We start from the raw sequence: 21,989 nt of genomic DNA, 5'->3' as shown, positions 1-21,989 counted from the left end.
TAATTAACTGGTGCTGACAGAATGTCTTGTAGTGCCATCACATGTGTTTCACGATAAAAGGAGTAGAGATTGTTGGCAGTATGTTCATGTCTGACAACACAGGACTGTGCTGGTGCATTTAAGGACTCAACTGGCATTCTGCACAATCAAATATTCACTTGCTGGGGCTCAGTAGAGTGCAGAAAAGCATGGCGCCAAGCACAAAGAGAGTATCATGGGAATTCAATCAGTCACCCAAGCAATGCAAAAGGCATCATGTCAAAAAAAAATCCAGTAGCTAAGCAGCAGTTAACAGCAAGACCAGAAAGCACCTTGCTTTAAAAGGGGCTTGAGTGACAGAACCACAGTACCCTCTTGTGGTGAAAAGTTATTTAAACACATTAAAACAAACAGCTTTTAAAATGAACCAGTTTTAGGAGGTGGACACTGTAACAAAATCATCGTCTTGCGGAAAAAAAAAAGGAACTTTTCACATCTGAATGCAGGCTGTACATCTGTGCCAAGGTTTGTATTAAAAGGTACCAACACAACATTGCTTTTTTTCTTCTTACAGCGGCGCTTAAAATAAGAATAAAAACCATGTATTACGTGTACAAAGCACAGAGATTTAAGAGATGCTCTGCATGCGATGCGAACAGCTGAAATAGCAGAGCCTGCCTCAGATAAAGTTGCAATATGAGAAAAAAACTCCAATAAGATTCAGTAGGCTTTCATTCTAATGGTTTCACAGTAATAAAGACTGAAAATAAGAAGCAAACACACAGACCTCCCTGTCACAGTAAAAAGAAACTGAATAGCAAATTAAGCTTTATTCTTTTTAATATCTATATATTTAGGCACTTCTACTATCGCAATCAGTTATTGCAAAAAATTGCCTACGGTATTTTGAAAGCAGGTTTGGTAGATTTAAGCAATTTTATTTATTCATAGGGGATGCATTGTACACTATAGGCTCTTTTCTAAAATTAAGAATTTGTACTTGGTGAAGTCAGTATTTGATATTTTCCGCTGTTTAATCTGGCAATTTTTCTTTAGTGGCCTGAAGGGATAAAGAGATGGATAAGTAGAGAAAGACAAGTTAAACAATGTTGAAAAGGCTGGATTATGTATTGATTAAAAGTTGAGCCTGTGTGAGCATCTCTGCTAATAGGCAGACAAAAACATCTGTAATAAGAAATCTGTCCTTTGCAATAAAGTTAATGACAGTCAAGAATTTGGTTAAAAAAAGAAAATGAACTACAGTGTTTGACCCATCCTATCATGTTGTTGAAATAGGGTTTTGTGACCTGAATCCTCTTCTGGATCTCTGCAGCATCTTGTTTTTAATAAAAATAAATTACAGTGTACAAAACCGAGTGCTGAGAGCAGAATCACTGCTGTTGTATGTTACAAATAACTACATTAAAACAGCCACATGGATCAAATAAATCGATGCACAAAAAGGTGAAGTTAAAGGAGGTCATATTCAGTAAAGAATAAATTATACTCCAGACATGCAAGGAAACACTTTGATAACACAGTCATTGCTCTTTACAGTCAAATAAAACTTTATAAGTGCGTCACTTTGCAGATTGAAAACAACAACAATGAAATTGACAATACCACCCCCTGATTTTACAACCTTTCAGACACCAATGCTTCAGGAAAAAACTGGATGGCAACATATGAAAGAACAATAGAACAGGGTTATTTCTGAGGCAAGTAAATGACTATCGTTGCCAGTGCAACCCCAGTCAGGAACGGGCTGCTGTAGATTTGAGTCACAATACACTCGCAAACCCAAAGAGCAAGTCAATGTCACACCTCAATCGTAACCTCAAAGCAAATCCTGGAAAAATAAATAGAACAGAAGCAAAACAATATGCAGACAATACACAAGATACTCCAGTATGGATGATGAATTAAAAAAAAAGAAGAGCAAACACACTTCTGAGGAATATGCAAATAAGCGAGATGTATACCCTCAACATTCTGGGAAAACAGTACTTTTGCACAACAGATATGTTTGAAAGAATACCCCATTTTCTGGATCATGCAGCTATCTGGAAACAAATCTGAACAATGCTTCGAAACCTGAAGGAATTCAAGCAAATGGAACCAGGTCCAGTTGCAGAAAGACCTGTGGAAGTAGAAGTACCAGTGATTTACCATCCATCAATAACATTCAGAGAACAGAAAATGACTAGTGAAGATTGCATAGCTGGTGAGCCACAGCTGCAGCAGAAGGCTATGAAAGACAGCCCGAATGACACACAGTGTAATAACAACACACTGTGTTTGTCCCAACACCTACTAAAGTGTCAAAGGCCAACGGATAGGTAACTAAAGGAATGTTCAACACGGGCACAATGATAATTGAAACTTTCCTGCAAAGCGGGACATGTGAAGAAAACTGGTGACACTGTACAGTCATCAGGAACAAGGAGTACACAAACATATTCTGCAGGCTCTTCATGTAAGGGGCAGCACAGCATGCTGGGTAAGCCTCTGGATTCATAACTGATGGGTTACGAAAGGGGAGCAGCATTTCTGGCAACAGATCCTGTAATAGACTGGCATCCCATCAACTGGGGGGGGAAGTCACGTACTCGCCCATTGCTTCATGCTTTGAAACCAGAATGAGCTCTGGTGTAATGAGCCATTGTGTGTGGCTCAAACAGAATTACCCATCTAACGTTCCTAAAACATTGCTGAAATGTAGGTTTTATTTAGGGTATGTATATCACAGGCTGTAGCTGCAGGTACTATACTGGTTTACCCATATTAACACTGTGAAGCTGTCCACATTCTGGAGTGTTTTTTTCCCCCAAGGAAGGTGTACTGTGAGCTGACTTCTCAGAAGATATGTATCACCTCGCAACCCTGACTCGAAGGTTTCAGTGAGCAAGCTCTAAGCTCGTGCACCTCACATCTTTTGTTTTGAATACATTTCAATGTGTACCCATTTATAAAATGCAAAACATTGAGCAGCAGTAACAATTCACATTTTTATAGATTGCTTTGGTCTTTGAGAGAAGCTGAGACGTGCTCTGGTTGTCCTATATAACATGTAATTTGTTTTTGCGAGTACAATGTTTTTCTTGGGGGTGGTGACTTGTTGGACACCATACCTGCCAAAAAGAATGCTTATGTTGCTTCTATAGAAAACCTTCTGGGGCTTTTCTGAAAATAAAATAAAAAAAGCATCACAAATCCTTAGCTTCTGTATTGCATACAGTTCAAGACAGAAGTTCTACGAGGGATGTGAAGGTTGTTGTTTTTTTTCCAAGTACTTGAGTTTCTCATTCATACCCATTTGCAAAATGTGTCCTTCATGTATATGTAGTATGTACTGTATATATATACACAGGACTGTACATTATTGCAGCTTTGGGCACAATGTTGCCAGCATTACCATGCATGTGTGCCAAGTCACAGCCCACCAGGACTGCTCTCTCCCTAGCACCATTTCATTCGTCAGTGAAGCTAGTTGCTGAACATCATTCTGACATACTTATGGTTTGTGGAACAACAGAGGCTTCCAGTTTTCAATACAATGACAGATGCTGTATATATTGATAGATTTGAGATTATTTCATCATAAAAGATGCTTTCAGTAGTCACTACTGTCCAACCACATATATGATACTTTATAAGATTTTCCAGTTTTTCCCTGGAGAGATTTCATGCCATTTTCAACACTCTCCTCGTCAACTTTGATGGCTGCAGCAGTAGAGCTGGTCTCATAGGCACATGGCATTCAGGTTCCACAGAACCCATGATTCCATGAGAATGTGCATAGTCAATGACACAGGCTATATGTCTTCAGTTTTCATGGTGGACAACTCAACAGCTTTATCTGCATAATGACCACTACCATTTTCTCAAACTCCCAGAAACAAAGGTCAAAAAAGGGAGAATGCCCTATTTTTCTGCAATGTTTTCACATGAAACCAGGATGTTTTAGCATTGATGCCATACTATTTACATACATCCTCTCTGTATTACTATATTGCTATGAAGTCCACAGCTGACAATCAATGTATTTTTTTTGGACAATGACTCAAAGCTGATCTACTTTTCAACAGCTCCACGTTTAAATCTGTAGGCACTCTGGTTACCAAGATTTAATAAAATACTTTGTCTTGTTCAGATGTTTCCTTTTTTAAAACAGTTTTTGACCAGGTCACAACACACAACACAATATGCAGGCAGAAAAACAACAAGGGGCACATTAACAAATGACACTTAAACCCCATTAACCCACCTGTCACATTTTCAAACAGTATGTATTGATTTGTTTTCTGTGTAAAGGTGCTATTACAGCACCATGGAATACAAGTCTTACCAACCTTTATTAAATGTTACCTCCAATGTACAAATGGAATAATCGTATTTAATGTTTAACACTGTACATACAAAAGGTCTACATGATCAAATTACCAATAAAAGTACTGCTTCAATGGAGTACATGAATTTTACTGCCAGTTTACTTGCCCTAAAACAGTGTTTTCATAAAGCTGGCAATTAATTTTAAGTATTTTCCTGCTGCCCTGCCAGTCTTTGATACCAATAAGCTGCCGTGCTTTTCTCCTAGGTTAGAGATGACAGAATATTTCACGCAATAATAGTTTGTTTTCTCGCCTTGTTTGTGAATTTAAAGCACCATTTTCCCATTCCCCAGAAAGAAACACCCTTTCTACCAATGATGCATTCAGGTGATCTGATTAGCCTGGGTTTTCAAACGCAGTGGGAATGACACCATGCTCATTTCACTGTCCATCAGAGCGGCAACTTTTCACAACGAGCATCATAGATTTCCGCTCCTTGCGCACGACTGCAACAATCACAATTTGTTTTGTTTGTTTGTTTTTTTTTTCAGACCAAACATTGAAGTTATTTTTTTCCATCATTACTGACCCCGATTTCATACAACCTTGCTATGAAGTCCCAGGCGATATGATCGCAATAAATGAAACTGCCAGAGGGCCATGGAAGCCAATATGCCTGTAGAACAAAATTAATTATCTCTGAGCGCTGGTGAAGCTGCTCAACGAGCTTTTCGTTAGTCCAACAGTATTTTGGCACTGCTGAGGAAGGGAAGACTGTCAAGACTTTACAGCACTTCTGGAAAGCACTGCGATATCACACGGCAGGGTTTCTCCTCGCTAATGAAAAGAAAATTATTTAGCACACTGAATATTTTACAGATGAAAAAAAACAAAAGACACATGCTGCAATGAATGTGCATGAACACAGGAAAAGTAAACCCAAAGAAGTGCAACAAACAAAACTGTCCAGTTATACAGAAAATAAGCAGATATGAGATCCGGGGGCTATTAACTGACGTTTTTTATTACTTAGTTGGAAAAAAGGGACATAAATGGCCCTAAAGCCAAATTCCCCAAGTCTTTTACCCTCAAGTGCAATAGTCCATCAGGTTTTATAGGTCTCCTTAAACCATAAGCAATTTCAGACCTGTGTAGGGAGGGGCAAATGGACCTAGTTAAGCCAATTTAAAAAGTTCCTCCTGAGGTCTTGTGCTGTTGATGATCTAAGGAGACTTACAATAAAACCTGTTTGGAGTGGCCCTCAAAAACCAAAGGTAGGGAGCCTTTCCCTAAAGGATACCGGCCAGTGCGACTCAGTGGGACCACAGCCACTTTTCCAGATGCATCGGACATTTTCCTTTAACACATGCACAGCACATCCAGAGTAAGGAGAGTTTTAGCATGACAATGAAGGTGCAGGATAGGTAATAGGATAAGGTGGCAAGGTGAAACAGAAGGGGAAATCTATTACTGGTAATATGAAAGCCATTATAGGCTGACATTGGTAAAACATTAACCGCCAAGAGTAGCTGCAGAACAAAAAGCATCAAAGCACCTTTGCAGTTAGAGCATTGGATTGTATTTCATGTTTGAAATGCCTTATTATAGAGGAAAAGGGATTTTAAAAGCACATTTTAACAAAAGAGTTTTGCTACAGATGAATGCTCTTTCAAAATAACAAAAAACCTAATATAACCCCCCAACACACACATTACAAAGATAATATCCCTTAATAACCCACTCCCATCCTAAACCAAATACTTGAAGGTTTACATTAGAGTGCATTGGTTGTGGAAAAGGTAATTTGTTATGTACATTACAGAAGCCAATTACAAGCCGCTATGGCAATTTCCCTTCCTGTTATTAACTTTAAATCAGCAGGCCCCTCTGATCAAAGTAAAAGATTCAGAAGACTTAAAATTCTCATTACCAACACGACATACCTATAATAACTGCAAAAAGACTCACATAGCTGTGATGTGAGCTATTAAGTTATTAATAAGATGATATGGGAATAGAATTTGATAACTACATTAATGCAGTACAAAACTTTTCTTTTAATTTGGAAATCCTAATTATTTTACTTTTTATACCTCCCAAGTTAGGAGCTTCCAACTGTTAATCAAGAAGATTTACTAGTACCACCTTCATCCCATCAAGATAAGATTAGATCACTTTATTGGCCATATACAATTTCTTGTATTAGGAATTTTTAATTTGTCTTTCCGCATACCTCAGCTTGCTCTCCATGAGACACACAGGCACACAGACAGGGAGAGAGAAGCCTGGGGTCAGAGCGCAGGGTCAGCCATTTATACGGCGCCCCTGGAGCAGGGGCCCAACAGAGTAGAATTCCTCTGCCAGGCCGCGGGATACGAACAGGCAACCTTCCAGCCACAGACACAGATCCTTAGCCACAGAGCCACCGCTCCGCCCATCACTTCAAACTCATCCTTGCTAGAAGGGTGTACTTCTCAAGGCAGTCTCCCTGTTAAACACCGGGAGCCTCACAGTGCCTGCAGCACAGCTAGGTATCTATTAGTCGAAGGAGAGGTCTAGCAACTGTTGCTTGGCAAGACAATGATGGTCTTATTTAACAACAGGCTAACAACATAATCAAGACATGAGCCAGCAATTTAAAAAACCTTGAGGTCCACATGTGCTCTAGACAATTGACTTTAGTAGCTGGAATACACTACAAAGCCACCCTCTACACAAAAACACTACACATCCATCAATTTTCTAAATGCTTTTCCAGTACAAGGTCTCAAGGGACAACGGAGACTAACCCAGCAAGCAATAGGTGAAAAGGCAGGATACACCCTAGACAGGATGCCAATCCATCGCAGGGCACATACAGACACCGACACACACAAAGAGTCACACCAGGGCCAGTTTTCCCAGAAGCTAATTAACCTGCCAGTGGGTCTTTGGACTGTGGAGGGAAAAAAAGAGCTCCTGGAGGAAGCCCATGGGAAAAAGGAGAGAACATACAAACTCCATGCAGCTAGCACCCTGGGAACAGAACCCAGGGCCCCAGGTAACCAACTACCCCCATCGTGCTCCTCAACATATCCAATATGCCCACTCAATATGTCCCTAGTCTCATCACTTGTAGTCTTGAAATCATCACCTTTTTTCTGATGGCCAATGCATTCCCCCCCACCCCCCTCGGTTTTAAAAGCGATGAGGTGTTTTATTTTATTTAATAACAGTAAACCATTAGCACTTCTACATCAATTAGTGTCATTGTCAATTACCATTCACTGCACTGCTAAGAAATTAATTTCAATAAATAAAAATCAACCATCTTGAAGGCGATTATGAACCGTTATACTCATAGGATCAACGCACTCAAAAGGCTATGATTGTAATTAATTGCCATATTATGATTTAATTTCATGATGCCTGCTGTTGCTCAAGAAGCAGGGCCTATACTATAGCCACACAACTTGCCTGAAAACCGTGGCAAAAACGCAAGATATCCCAGTATTGTATTTTACCCACTATCACATAGATAAGTTCATTATAAGCCTTTTTTAAAATCATAAAACAAAGAATTGTGTACTACCTGTACAATCTCCATTAATCTGCTTGAAATTCTAGAACATTTTTTATTACTACTTTTACACTTGTAATTGTACTTAACATGGTGGTTATTAATGACTTTGAATTAGACAATTAAAAGTAAATTGGATCTTTTATGTAACAGTGTATCATACAATTTTCTTATATAATAATGTACAGTATATATTCAATTCTATTATACAGTGCAAAAAGAGGCAACAAATTCAGGATAACTTTAGTATCCATGGTTATTTCATGGGTCACTAATAATCACATAAAATCTACATTACCGTTAAATTAAAAGTTTTATTTAAAGTTATTAGGCTTCTCAGTTAGGGACTTACGTATTTATAGCATTAATAAATATAATCCTGTCTACTTTGAATAGGTCTTCTAAACTTTATTCTTATAAAAATATTGTTATAAATATTAAGTTTTATGCAGTAGAATAGATTGTCGCTATATCCAATTTAATAATTTCTAACATTTCAGGAATAATGGCATTTATTTTATGCTGTTGTGCTTCCTCACAAAAACATTGAAGGATGAAAAAAATACATTGAGACCTGTATATAGAAACGATGAACAGAATTAAGGGGCACTTGATTTTTAAAAGAAAAAACACAGAGGATTTAAATTAAATCCACAGAGAAAGCCATCTTAACAGTCAACTGCATCTGGTCATGGTTCTGAACTCATTTTTTTCTATTTAACATTGTGTAAGATCTTAATTCTTTGTGATAAACTAAGCTTCCAAACACAAAGGATTAGTGACCGGTAAAATTGTCTGATAGATTGTCCAATCACATTTGGATTAAAATGTATCATTTCCCCACCTGTTTATTAACTGCCCAGACCACTGCCACTCACAGAGAAAAACAAATATTTGTATGCAATGCTGCACACAAATAAAATCTATACTCTCCCAGAAAGCCATGGATCAATAATCTGCACAAGTCAACCCAGTCTTCATCCTACTTAATGTACTGACAAGCAATATAGCTTAATTAAAAAAATAAAAGCCTATAATTTTAAAATGTGTACCTTGTTTCTGTCTGTTATTAGAATGGAGCAAAGCAACTTACTTTCAGCACCATCTGTGAACAGCCAGTACACCATGCTTTCCAAATGGTAGTGGATAGTGTCAAGGACACACAGTGACTCCAGTTTGCAGGATAATTGTAGACTACTACACCACCAAGGAGTTTTAAGGGTGCTAGGACCCTCTTCCCTCAGCCACAGGTTCTCCTATAACCTTCTCCATGAGTCAACTAGAGTCACCAGCACACCCTCCGACAAACACAAGACAGTTAGACCACATAAGTGTAGTTTAATTCCTGTAAAAACTACAGCTTATCACTACGTCATAAGAAAATACACAAAAATGTGCATCTCCAAGGAACACACACACAAAGCAAACATTAACGTCATGGCCTCAGGTAACCCAAACCAAACATCCCAAAAGAAACAAAAGTCCAAAAGTCTCACAAATAAGCTCAAATATCCTGGGACAGAGACAGACACATCTTACTTCACCAATGGCCAATAGAGGGCTCTCCAGACCAGCCGGTTCTAAACAATATGGTCTCATCATGCTCCCTCTACCCCATCTCTCTGCAACAAACATAGGGTAGTGGGAGGAAAACAATGCCTGGGCCTTTCTCTGCAGAGTTCCCACCTCATCTCCAAGTCCACTCCTGAGCCCAGTTGTGCAACCTGCATCCCACATCCTCTCCCCACGCTTTCTCTGACGGGGGAGGTTGGACGTAAACAGAACTAAGAATTGATCACCAACGAACTGACTATATAAAGATTGCCATTGTCTGTTATTCCCCTGTTCTTCAGTCTCAGGACAGTTAAACCCGTCCTGCAATCCAATGTCACTTCTGAACTGCGTGGTCATTTATGGGCGTTTACAGAAACTGTGTGCCATTCAATCTTTGTTCATTGGCTCCTGCCCCACGGTTTGTGCCCAGAAGGCTTGAAAAAAACCTGTCAACACTGCCAACTATATGCAAACAAAGTCAATATAGTCCCCTAGTTACTGACCTACTCCTTCGTGGCCAGAGTTTTATACTAAAAACCCATTTTCAGTGGACCAGGTAACAGCTGTGGGAACCCTATTGTTATTGTTCAGATATCTTCTGCTGTTATTTTCAAATGCCTATGAAATCCATAAATGAGGAAATTTGGCAGGAGTCTAAAGACAAAAGGGAAGTTTTCCAAGTGAACATTACCCCAACGAGTCATATGATCTGGAAACCATTTTGGCAAAGCTTAATAACACTGCTGCTCTCAAAACTGAAATTGAACATCACAGAGGTCTGAAACTTGCTGGGCCACATTATGGCCCTGTCCATGATTACTCATCAAGCAACTGGTCATTTGGTTTGAATAACATCTTGATTAGGAAGAACACAAACAAGTTCTGCTCTCAAACTGTGAGGCAAAACAAAGCGAAAGTTACTCACACTGCGAAGAGTGTTCAAGGCAAGAAACCATCTTAAAAAACAGTCTTTCATGAGACAATCAATTTGATGATCTTGGTATATAGTGTGCCCAGTACATGGAACTTCACGCAGTCCCACAGCTCATATTAATCAGTTGATTGTGGAAATTAAGCTGATCTGTCATGAGTTCTAGTTTAATTTTTAGCATTAAAGTTACCCAGAAACCTAACAGCAGTGTACCTCATACTGTAGATATTCGATTCCAAACAAATTCAGATCAACTGCGGCAGATCTAAATCCAGTAGGGGGTGTAAAATGTTCTTCAAAGCTAGAGCCACAGCAGAGATAATAATCTTCATCTTTAGGCCACATTTCTACCATCAGGGACTACAAAGTGCTTCCGAACATCTGAGGAGGCGAATCCCTTTCATCTTCCTCTTGCGGAATGGAGGAAGCAGAGCAACAGGTGGTACAGCGACCGAGAGGCCATGAGGGTGAGGGGGTGCGAGAGTTACCCTAAAGGAGTACTGAGGGAATCCATAAGGGCTACTTTCTATCCTGAGGCCAACTCTTCTATTAGTCTGATCAGAGATGTGAGGGGATTACTTTCCCCTGGGCAAAATCCTCTATAAGCTCTCATCTCTGAATTTACCAAACACACCAGCTGAAAGTGGTTAGCAATGTTGCTGAAGTTACTGAGATGTTCAAACCAAAGCATGCAGGTTCAGTGCATGACAAACATCGCACAGCTTTCTACACAGCTGGATGAACATTTATTTTCCAAGTTTAATTTTATGTACCGTTTCTTTTTTTCTTCCGTCATACCCACACTTCAAAACGGCAGTTTCAGATTTAACAAATTCCTCACTAATTTCCCAAAGGGCTCTTGAGGTGTGAAACATACAAGAGATCATCTGAGGTTCTATAAGTTTGTTACTCAATTATTTTATCATGTCTGTAGTAATGAGGATAAGGTTTGCAATATTAAAGTATACTTTAAAAACATGCTATGGACACTCAGTCAACTAATTACTACCTATTATACCCCTCACTTATTTTCACTTAATCAAAAACGCTGCTTGTTTAATTCGCTTTGTTTAAATTTTCCAGATACGTAAATCTGCTTATTTTTCACCTTCGCCATTTTTAACTGCCTTCAAAGTATTTCACTGTTATGTCTCTACTGTTGTAGACACTTAATTTGTGAAAGAAACACAAATGTGTTCAATATGAAATGATCAAAACTGAAATAGAAGCATTTGATAGACACTTTCTTGATTTTTCAATGGGAAATACAGTTTTCAGTGCTTGACAATGTCCACATTGACATTAGGATTTTTTAAAACTCAATCCAATAACTCCCACACCAGAAACCACTGGATCTTTATCGAGTTGCTGCTGTGCCTGTGTAAAACCTAGAAGCACGCTGCCTTCCGAACTGATCAAATTTAGCATATTTTATCACTATAAAACTAATCTATGCTTTTTTATAGAAGAAAGTTAATTCATTTTTTTCTTCTTGTGTTCCAACATTCAAGAGAAGCAGAACAAATGCAAGGAAACGCAAAAACTACCATCTGCTTATCACATAATTACTGAAAACATAGTTTTGCAGAGATCCATAGCAATTCAATTTTTCCTTCCACATTCATTACAGTCATTTCATTTCAGATGTGAAAGGCTAAAACAAAGTCTGCCTGGTATGCACACGCATCACCTCCATTCTCCAAACAAGAAAGCCGTTTCCATCAGTTTCCCCCTGATTCCTATCAGTGATATTTAATTGTACTAGCACTGCACAAGATTTAGCTCAGCGGAGCCTGGCTCAACTGAATCGCCTCTCGGCTGTTATGTGAACTGGTGAGCCAGCTTTCACAGTTGCTTCTTCAGCACTCCCTTATGAAGAGTGATTAGCCAAAAAGCACTCAACATCTCTGGAATTTGTTTTCGTTTCTCCAGCTGCACACAAATTTCAGCATTTAGTTTCTAATAAAGGAGTCCACCTGGCAAAAACAAACACTGCTCAGGAAAAGCTCAGGCCCAGGCATAGGCAGAATTGGATTTCAAAGGCTGGAAGCAGCATCTACTCAGACACACTTCCGAAGCAGAAGAAGTGCATTTCCATACTTTTGATGAACTCTGCTGCTACTGATGAAATACAGAGATAATCACATTTACCAGCAAAAGAAAGGTCCCGGTAGGGTGTATTTCTGTCCAAAAGAGATCCAAAAACCCTGTTTCACCTATGAAGCAATGTGATACGACCAGTTGTCTGAAAAGCACATTTCCTACATTATATAATATTTTTCTTTGATTGGTTTTTAGCCATCTTGTTTTCTTCTTGATTTAAAAAATAAAAGCCCAACTAGAACAGATCCACAAATTTAATATATTAAAAAAAACAAATCCTGATGATTTTGCATGTTTTTTTTAAATTTGGTTTATTAACCCTGTTTTATAAGCATGAACCTGTGTTTAAATCTATTAGTAGACCCCATACCGCACTGCAGTACCAACAATGATCCTACATTCAGTGAAGGGTCGGACAGTTCACCTTCTGAATAAATTCAATGCACTGTCACTGGCACTTTGACAAAGCCCATTAAACATAGCTTAGTCTAATGTCTGCAATGGACCGTTACACTGTATGTTTCTAAAATAGCAGTTTAAATGCCGAGACAGAAAGGAGACAAAGACAGAACAGAGCTTTAGAAAAAAACTACAACCTTGGTTTTTACATATGCCAGCTCACTTCATTACTATGGCCCCAGTAGCATACAGTAGCTTCAGCTAGATATCATAGATGATTTTATGTACTAAAGACATCAAATTCTGTCACTCTTCAAGAGGTTAAAATGCACAATTTTCATATGCAGTCAATGCAATACATTTCCATTCAAATTTTACAAAATTCATATGATACAAAATGTTCAAGAGCCATGCTTATTGAAAATACATCCATGCTATACTTTCTACTGATAAACGAAAGGAAAAAAAAATACAATTCTACTTAGTACAACTGTCTTTGACATTGAACTTGTTGATTTCACAAATGATTTCTGAACCACTTACTGTAATATTAATTTCTAGTCTGCAGTACCCATATTCTACACAAGAGGGCAATCTAGATATACAAACAGAATCATAGCCTGACCACAAAAAATATCACTGGCTTCAAGTTGTACTTTTATTAAGAGCATGGTGCATCTTACTTATGTAAGGTTTTATTTTGTTGTCTCTGTGTTCTGTGCATTACTCAAATTAAAATTAAAAAAAGTCACTTGAAGAGATTCAGGCTGAACAAAACAAGATATTACTGTCAATACAGATATAAGCAGACGTTAAAGTACTTCATAATTGAACACTGGACCGTTTACTCATTATATTAAACAATCCACTACTCTTCGGTGTATATAGATCTGATCTAAGGTTAGGATCACTAAAATTTGTATACATTTAAAAAAGGAGAAAAAACACTTTTTTATTCAATGAATTTTGAAAATATGACTTGGAAAACAGCCAGCAGAATCAATTCCAGAGACTCAAGTCTCATATTGAATGACAACCCAGATATGCAAACTCAGAAGCTCCTGAGGGCAAGAAACAGATTTTGACTGAATTGGCACTTTTTGAAGACCTCTAGGAAGAGTTGAATAAATGCACAATGAGAAACACTTCACCTTTACCCAGGTGTTTCCATTTTATTGTCCACTACCTGTAGATGGACACTAAAACAGGACAGTATGTCAATGATCGAGATAGATATAATCATATAAAGCAACTATATTGGTTACTGAGGAACTCATGCAGTATTCCAGCAATATAATAACTAACCCACCTCAACATAAAAGCATCAAACAAGATCCCTGAAGGTGACTTACCAGCATTCACGATAGCATCAACTTCAAGGGTAGTGATGTCTCCTTTGTAGAGGGAAACTTTGTCACTCAGATGAAATGCTGACACTTCAGACACTTCTTCTTTATCTGAAAAAAACAAGCCTGAGTGAGTCCTGTACCAAAACTGAAGTAAAAGCTGAAAAATTAGACTGAATTGAGATCGTTCTAATCTCGCCTCAGAGAATGTCCTGTAAGGTGGCCAAATCCAGTCCAGGGTTCATTCTTATCTGTACTCCTTTTCACTCAACTACTCATAAAACAGAACCTCCAAACAAATTTCAATACAAACATGGGATTTCGCGGAGGCAAAATAATGTTGCGAGGCCAGAGCTGAAAAAACAGAGGCTTCCGTGAAAATAAATTTTTCTATCGTATTATGATGATACCATATGGAAATAATTTGCCAATTGCTCTATAGGACATGCCTAGAGGTAGGCAATGTACATATTTAAAAACTTCAGCAAAGGTCTTCACCGAGCCAACAACAGTATGCACATTGAGTTACTAAATTTAATTTTGGCACAATTAAAACAATGTGCACAACAACTAAGACTGTACAGTTTATTCAAAAGTAGACTGAATATCAGAAGGTAAAGTCTCAATGAACCCTGTCCACTCACACAAACATTGTTAATCACTATAAGGAGACATTTCAAAATGTATCTTGGTTAGAACTTTGACAGGCAATTCCACTCATTTCTGCTAATCACCATTCACCTCCACAAGCTACTGCAAGTGGATGAATTCCTAAACCGAAAATCTGCAAAAGAGCAGAAATGACTAATGACGGAATTCTACACTGCGCAAGTTTCAAGGGTGGGCTGACATCTCTTGCACACTGAACCCTGTTACTCGAACTAGATTTGACTGGTAATTTCAAATGGTCCTTTTCTCTGCTGCCCTGTGATTGACTGGTCCTCTCCAGGGGCAGAGCTCAGTTGTGTTTTGTGCCCTGCGCTCCCAGGATAGACTCTGGAAGCCACTGGTCTCTCCAGGAGGAGAAACCCGATAATAGCAGATGGATGTTCAACAGCAACAAGAGGGAAACAAGAGATCAAAGGAAGAATTGATCATAGTTATTTGCAATCAATGTTAACATTTACTTGTTATACTTAATCGTAATATTGTATTTCTTTTTAAATACACTGCTAAAGACTTCATGCTTCTCATAGTAATTCCTCAACAGCTTTCAATCTAACGCAAAAACAAATCTTACAGTACCAAAGAGCAAAGTAGGAACATTTAATGTACAGTACACAATGTATTTTAAAAACAATTCTTGAGCGAAACTGAACTATAAAGTAGGACTCTGTAACTAACACGCAATTGTTATATTATATATCAACACCTCAATGACATGCTGAATAAAATTCAGATGATGCAACACTTTCAAGCAGGGTTAAACAAAAACTGGAACTACCTGTAACTCCAGAGTCACACAGCTTCAATAAGGCAACGTTTTTACATAATGAACTGCCAGTTACTTTTCTTTTCATTGGCCTCTACTTTTGGAGTCCCCAGATGTCATCTGAAACATGCACTTCCTAGCCATCTGCATCTCCTCATACTACAACAGTACTACTAGTAGTGCATGGAGCTAAAGCAGCAAATTGGAGACAACTATCACAAATAACATTGCAGTGGGATCACTGCTTTGCTACTCAATCCAGCAGAAACCCTATATCATTCAGGCCAACTATAGGCAACAACTTGGGATATTCCAGTCAGTCAAACACATATCCCAGATTAAAACTGGAAATGCCTGGGACTAGAGACTGTCATCACAACACCCTCCTTCACCAATTAAACCACTTATGAGCCTGTAATCACATGTACTTCATCAGTAGGATGAGGTCCAACTATCTTGCAACAAAAGACAGTAGATTTAGCAGAGCCCACACGAGTACAGTGCTCCCCGCTCAATAGAATTGTTTAGGTTTTCTCAACCAGCTGGAAGGAAATTTAGTTATATACTGTAACTGTTGAGAAGCAGACAATGTATTGATTCTTTAATCTTTCTTAAGTAAAAAAAAACACCAGTTCAAGAAAATATTTCATTTGTGGTTTTACAATTATTTTGTTACCCGTTTAAAGACTCTTTTCTTGGATAACGAACTTGTTCAAATTTTACTTTTGGTTTTCCATTTGCGTTAATTTAAATAGAATCTCGTGATTTTTCCAAAAAAGAACAGAAAAGGTGTCAAGCAAAAGTGATGCCTTTGAAACCCAAATCTCAGAAAAGAAATAAGCAGTGAAGACAAAGACATTCAGCAACTAACTCGAAACAGTTTCTCAATCTGTGTGCTACTGCCCTCTCGCGATCTGCAAGAAATAAGATAAAAAAAGCAACAGCCAAATAAATTAATAATAAGGGTCTAACAGCTGCAATGACTACAAAACACACTTGCAGAAGGATGAGGAGCAAATATTAATTGAATTACCATTGATTTACATTTCCCATGGTTGCCTTTAGAAGACAGACATTTTAAATCCCTTTAAAGAAAATACTCAGTTTTATTTTCTAATTTCCAGTTGTTAAATTCTGTACTATTTACATTGTGCCAATAAATCTGAGGCCAAAAAATCTTTACAGTAATTATAGATCTCAAAACAAATACAAAAGAAATCCACACAGCCTAATATTTCATGATTTATCCTGATTGCAATCTGAGAGCGAAGTTACTTCTTCTAGTATATAAATTGCTTTTGCAATTTCAATCTACTCATCTTATGATCAAAATGCCATTTTCTTCAAATAGCTTTCTTACTAGCCTGCAGGAGAACACCCAAGACATACCCATATTTACTCTCCATTAACACAAAGGGGAGCTCACCCAAATACATTGGTTTTAGTGGTATTTCATTCAGAACAATTTAGCACTAAATTCAAGCAATGCCAAGACCCTTACTCCCCTGGCCTTTATATACATGTATTGCCACCTGCTCCCTCTATACTAAGCCTCCACTAAAGTGAACCTGTGTCTGTGTGGCACATTAAAGGGAAAAAAACCATTTGTTTACCCAGTCACATTATCCAAGACTGCAGAAGTCTATAATTTCTAGTTTTACTTTGCCCAGTGTTTCAGAGAAATTAAGGCATTATTATTTCTCCCCCCCATTTAGCCTTTGTAAGTACAGTTCTAGTTAAATCGCCCTGAATATTACTGTATAAATCGAGAATTTGATTTTGAATTCCACAGATAAGCAGATATGACTATGCTAAAACAATAGAAGAATTTGGTGTTGTGCATCTAGGACTTATTTATATGCTTTAACATCTGGAGCCAACGGAAAAGACTTCCTCCCTTTTAAATTTTTTTATATTATTTCACATCACAGGGTCTCTAGCCACCCGTAGAGCCCAGGAGTTGAACTTCCATTTAAACTGAACTGGAGGAAAACTCAAGTTAAACAAAACATTTTAACACTTCATCTATTTTCAGACATGCCTTTAAGAGTTTCAGCCACAGCTGAATAGGCAATGTGACCTAGAGCCATTTTGCTAAAGTCTAAATTTTAAGGAAGAGTTTAATACAATATTAGTGAACCAAGTTGTTGTTTCTTCCATATGGTTGTATTAAAACTAGCATCTGTGACTTAAAGAAAATCTACATTCTCTCTCCAAATCTGAATTTCTTCAGAATAAAACGGAAGATTTCACACAGACTCAAATTGCTGATTCGGTGCCAACATCAATTTCTGATAGGTAATCAAAAGCTGAGTTTGCATGTGAAGAATGTGTTGCTACAGTACAAGTCGAAACACTGCATTTTTTTCTTTATCTTCTATTCAATGTGGAATTACCTCTACTTGTTCCTTACATGTGTATATTCCCACAGCTCTGTAAGTGTGGGCCTTAATTACAGTTTCAGATAATTAAGTAGACCATGAAAAGTAGAAAGCCAAGAAGCACTGACTGAGTTTAAAAGTATCCCACACCTTAAATGAAATTAACATTATCAATAGTGCCTGAAACCACTGCTTCTTACAATGTTTTCCAGCATAAACGTAGTTGGATATACGTTTATGAGATTAAAACAGTGACTTGGTCCAGTCCAGATCCAAATTAAAGTTTAACATTCAAATCACTGCTCACAAACCTATAGATGTGCAAATATCCATTTGTTAAGTTTACAAATAAGGACCATAGAATCTATCAAATTGATTAAATTCATTTAATTTTTAAACATTTTATTCATTTGTTTTAGATTCCACTCCATTGAAATAGAAATTCTATTAATATCCATCTCAATATTGGGGAACATAAAATATTTTGTTTCAGCCTAAAAAGCATTTTTTATATGTTTTAAGCAGAAATCTATCAATGCTTTTTCCCGAGATCCCACCACAGTTACTTTAAGAATCCAGATCTGCTGCTTGAACAACTACTGGTCAGGTCACCCAATAAACTCAGGTTCAGATGCACCCTGAAGCCACATCCTGTCTAAGCCAGAAAGGTCACAATGAGTGAGAGTAACTCAAGTGAAGGCCAGGGAAAATGAATAGAGAACGACAAGGAAAAGAAAAAAAAAGTCTGACTACTGTGGAGAAAGTAATTTCTTCCATAACTACCGAGATGGGTAGCAGCAAAGCTTGGACATGCTTCACAGCAGGGATCCCCAACCTTGGTTCTGGAAAATCTCTAAATCAACTTCTAAAGAGCTGGAAGGAATTCACTGCTATTGACTTAGCAGGGGACTTGTTATATTATTTAAAACAAAACAGTCTTTTTAGCCCTCAAAGCTCAGAGATCCCTAAATTAAACAAACAACCTAATTGATCAATATAAATTATAAATGTTCACAAATACTTGCAGGTGACCTACAAGACTAACTGGAAAAGCATTCCCAGGGCTCTAGAGCAGGATATCCCACTCCAAAGTTCCAGTACCTGCAGGTTTTCATTGTACAACTAACAATCCAGATGAAATAACTAGTGCCTTAAATCAAGTAGTTTAACAGCATGTTAGGTGCTGCTGACATACAACAGCCTATAAAACTTCAAGTACAGAAGTTGACAACCCACAAAGGGAATTCAAAAGACATAACTGGAGTTTAACGCTTATGAATCGGGACTACAAGCTTTTATCTATAGCCTATGAACTGTATAAAAAAGAATGATTAAATAGTTTACAAACAGAACCTGTCTGTTGCACATTTGCAATCTAGTTACTAGCAAATCAAGATTGTTTACTATACAATCAAGCTAATTCCCCTATGTATTTTTCAGCACACTTTCACGGCAGTCATTAACAGCACATGCAAAACAAACAAGCAATAATTATAACTTACTGTAGGTGTCAACATTATTTACCTGGATTTGGCACTACCACAGCTCCATCATAAAATTAAGATTTCAAAACTTTGGTCTGTTTCATTTTTAATTTTTAAGTATGCTGTAAAATAAAGAGTTTAATACATGTAATGCTCAATCACTTAGCAAACTCATTCAGGAACCGATATGCAATTATAATAAATTCAGTCACTAACTTTATTCCTCACTGTTTTTGTAGAGACAAAGCTACTCTTCCGTAAACAGCTGACAATGCTTCGTTTAGTCAATGCTAGTTTTCAGAGAGAAAAGACCTCAAATCATCCCAATGCCTGTGCCTTCTTATCAAAGGGCAGCTGTTGAGCTTGATTTTCTTACACAGATCTGCGACACTCAATTCTCGGACAAGAGACTAATCTGCAAAATGGAGCAGACCACTATAGCTCAAACACATCAGTTCAATCAATACGTTGTGCATACTGCCATCATCATGCTACATTTGTTTTAAGGGACATCTTGGGCAGAATATACCTGTAATGTATCAATTACTATTGTACTGGCAATGGGGGTGATTTAAAACGCACAATTAAACATCTTGATTTTATCCATGTGCTCCAGAACATCACTGTCGGTCTATTATAAACCCACCGTAGTATAAACAGACCAGAACGAGCAATGTGAAGATTCATCTTCTGCCCTTGTCTCAGCAAACCCACCACTGACAGACACGAGAGGAAATCTAACAGAACATCTAAGCCTGTTAATATACCTTCTATGGAGAATCTCAAATATACTGATTTTCATTAAGAACTGGAAAGTAATTTCTATGCTTTTATCCTTACCCATTTTAAATGTAGAACTGCAATTAAGGGTTAAACAAATGAAACGAGAAATATTTTGGAGTTATACTTCTGAGCACCTTAACAACAGCAAAAGCATCCTGACATTTAAAAAGTGAAAATGAGCAACCTTTCCCATGTTGGAAAATATCATAATAATACAGATTTAGAATAGCAGTATTTACATTTACTTTTCTCCTGTTTTGATTTTTTCCACGTGGGAATTTTCTCCAGTGGGACATAATTTCCTCGATACTCTTTGCGCCTTTCTTCAAGTCCCAGACTCTGTAGACGTTCTGTAAAGACAAAAAGGGACAAATTCATTGAGTGCAGTTTAGAAACCGCTTTGGAATTCCAAAGTAATTTTGAATTGAAAGTTAGATATTAGGACTTCGACTGCAAGCTTTTGAACAGCAACAACATATTTGAAATCTCGTTTCTAGCAAGTGATGAATCTCAACAGAGGTGCATACAGGAGAGGAAGCCGATTCAGACTGAACAACCACAAAATCCCAGCAGCAGAAAGAACAGCCATAAATCCAGAAAAGACTGATTTTAATCAGATCTTAGGAATGGGTTCAAATTTATTTTTATATTACAGAAATTCTTAGCAGCATTAATGCTTTAAATAACTTCTAGGATTCCAGAGGATTTGCGTTAAAATAAAGACAGCAATATTTAAATATTTCACCACTTAATTTAAGACCACCTCTTACATTCCCCAAAGACTTGTCAGATATAGAAATAATCTTGTCTCCGACAGGTTCCAGTCAGTGCTTTAACACAAATATGCTTGTAATGGATTATTCCCAAGTAGGCTGTTAGCAATATTTATTATTTAGTAAAGAGGCACAATTGCAGCTTTTGTTTCTATTTAGAAGTTACATGAAAGCACTTTGAGTTGTGCATTGTGAATGTTTGGAACTACTAAGAGAGAGAAATGTAGGATGTTTTCCTATTTCTAAAATCTTGGCCAATTTTTGTGTCACTAGGAAATATGTATTTCTATAATAGGCGCAATGAAGGGATCAAAAGTTAATTGCGCCATCCAGACAGCCTCAAGTGAATATTATTTTCAGCTTTACATAACACTTCTTATGAACAATAATCTACACTCTCGAAAAACACCAACATTTAGTTTTAGAGCTTGAGGGTTGTGACGTCTTATGCTACTAGCACTGAATGAACTGTTGACTAAATCTGTCCAAATTAACACTGTATGCCAGTTTTTACCATTTGAGAGTTTTAAGTTACCATAAATGTGTTTAATTGTGGACCAGTGCCACAACTCAAAATAACTTCTATGGAAGTGGATCATAAATACTATAATGATGTTAGGTTATTTGCATTTTCAGAAAGAAACAATGATGCAAGAGAAATTATGGCACTTTTACACCTGATACTAACATAAGTTTGGTGGCATTTCTAGACAGCTTCATCCCCTTGTAATGATATTCCCTCCAAGCCTTTTGGGTTGTGAGAGACTTTCCACACAAAGGGAGGTCAGAAATGGGTGAAAGGTCTGGCTGTAGTTTCTGCTTAAGTCTCTTGCCCTATTTCTATAACTAGTACATAAAGTTGAACAGCCTTATTCTGCGAAGCGTCTTAGGTTTATTTGAACAACACTACTAAGGATGTAAAATATCCTGAAAA

The 21,989-nt window shown here is 37.6% G+C and overlaps 1 protein-coding gene across 2 annotated transcripts in view; it reads right to left on the bottom strand.

The window, feature by feature from the left end:
* The window catches only part of macrod2 (mono-ADP ribosylhydrolase 2), a 601,357-nt gene that overhangs the window by 575,836 nt on the left and 3,532 nt on the right, over positions 1-21,989 (bottom strand). The window contains exons 2-3 of one of the 2 annotated variants that reach the window (XM_015362869.2): positions 20,522-20,632; positions 14,209-14,313 (exon numbers count right to left, since the gene is read on the bottom strand). In XM_015362869.2, the coding sequence (XP_015218355.2) occupies positions 14,209-14,313; positions 20,522-20,632 (216 nt within the window). The remainder of the gene's footprint in view (positions 1-14,208; positions 14,314-20,521; positions 20,633-21,989) is intronic. The other variant, XM_015362870.2, reaches the window with a different exon arrangement.

The sequence above is a fragment of the Lepisosteus oculatus genome, chromosome 17, assembly GCF_040954835.1.
Source record: "Lepisosteus oculatus isolate fLepOcu1 chromosome 17, fLepOcu1.hap2, whole genome shotgun sequence".
NCBI lineage: Eukaryota > Metazoa > Chordata > Actinopteri > Semionotiformes > Lepisosteidae > Lepisosteus > Lepisosteus oculatus.
Note: the sequence above shows the minus strand (reverse complement) of the source record. Positions and strands in the feature narration are given on the sequence as shown.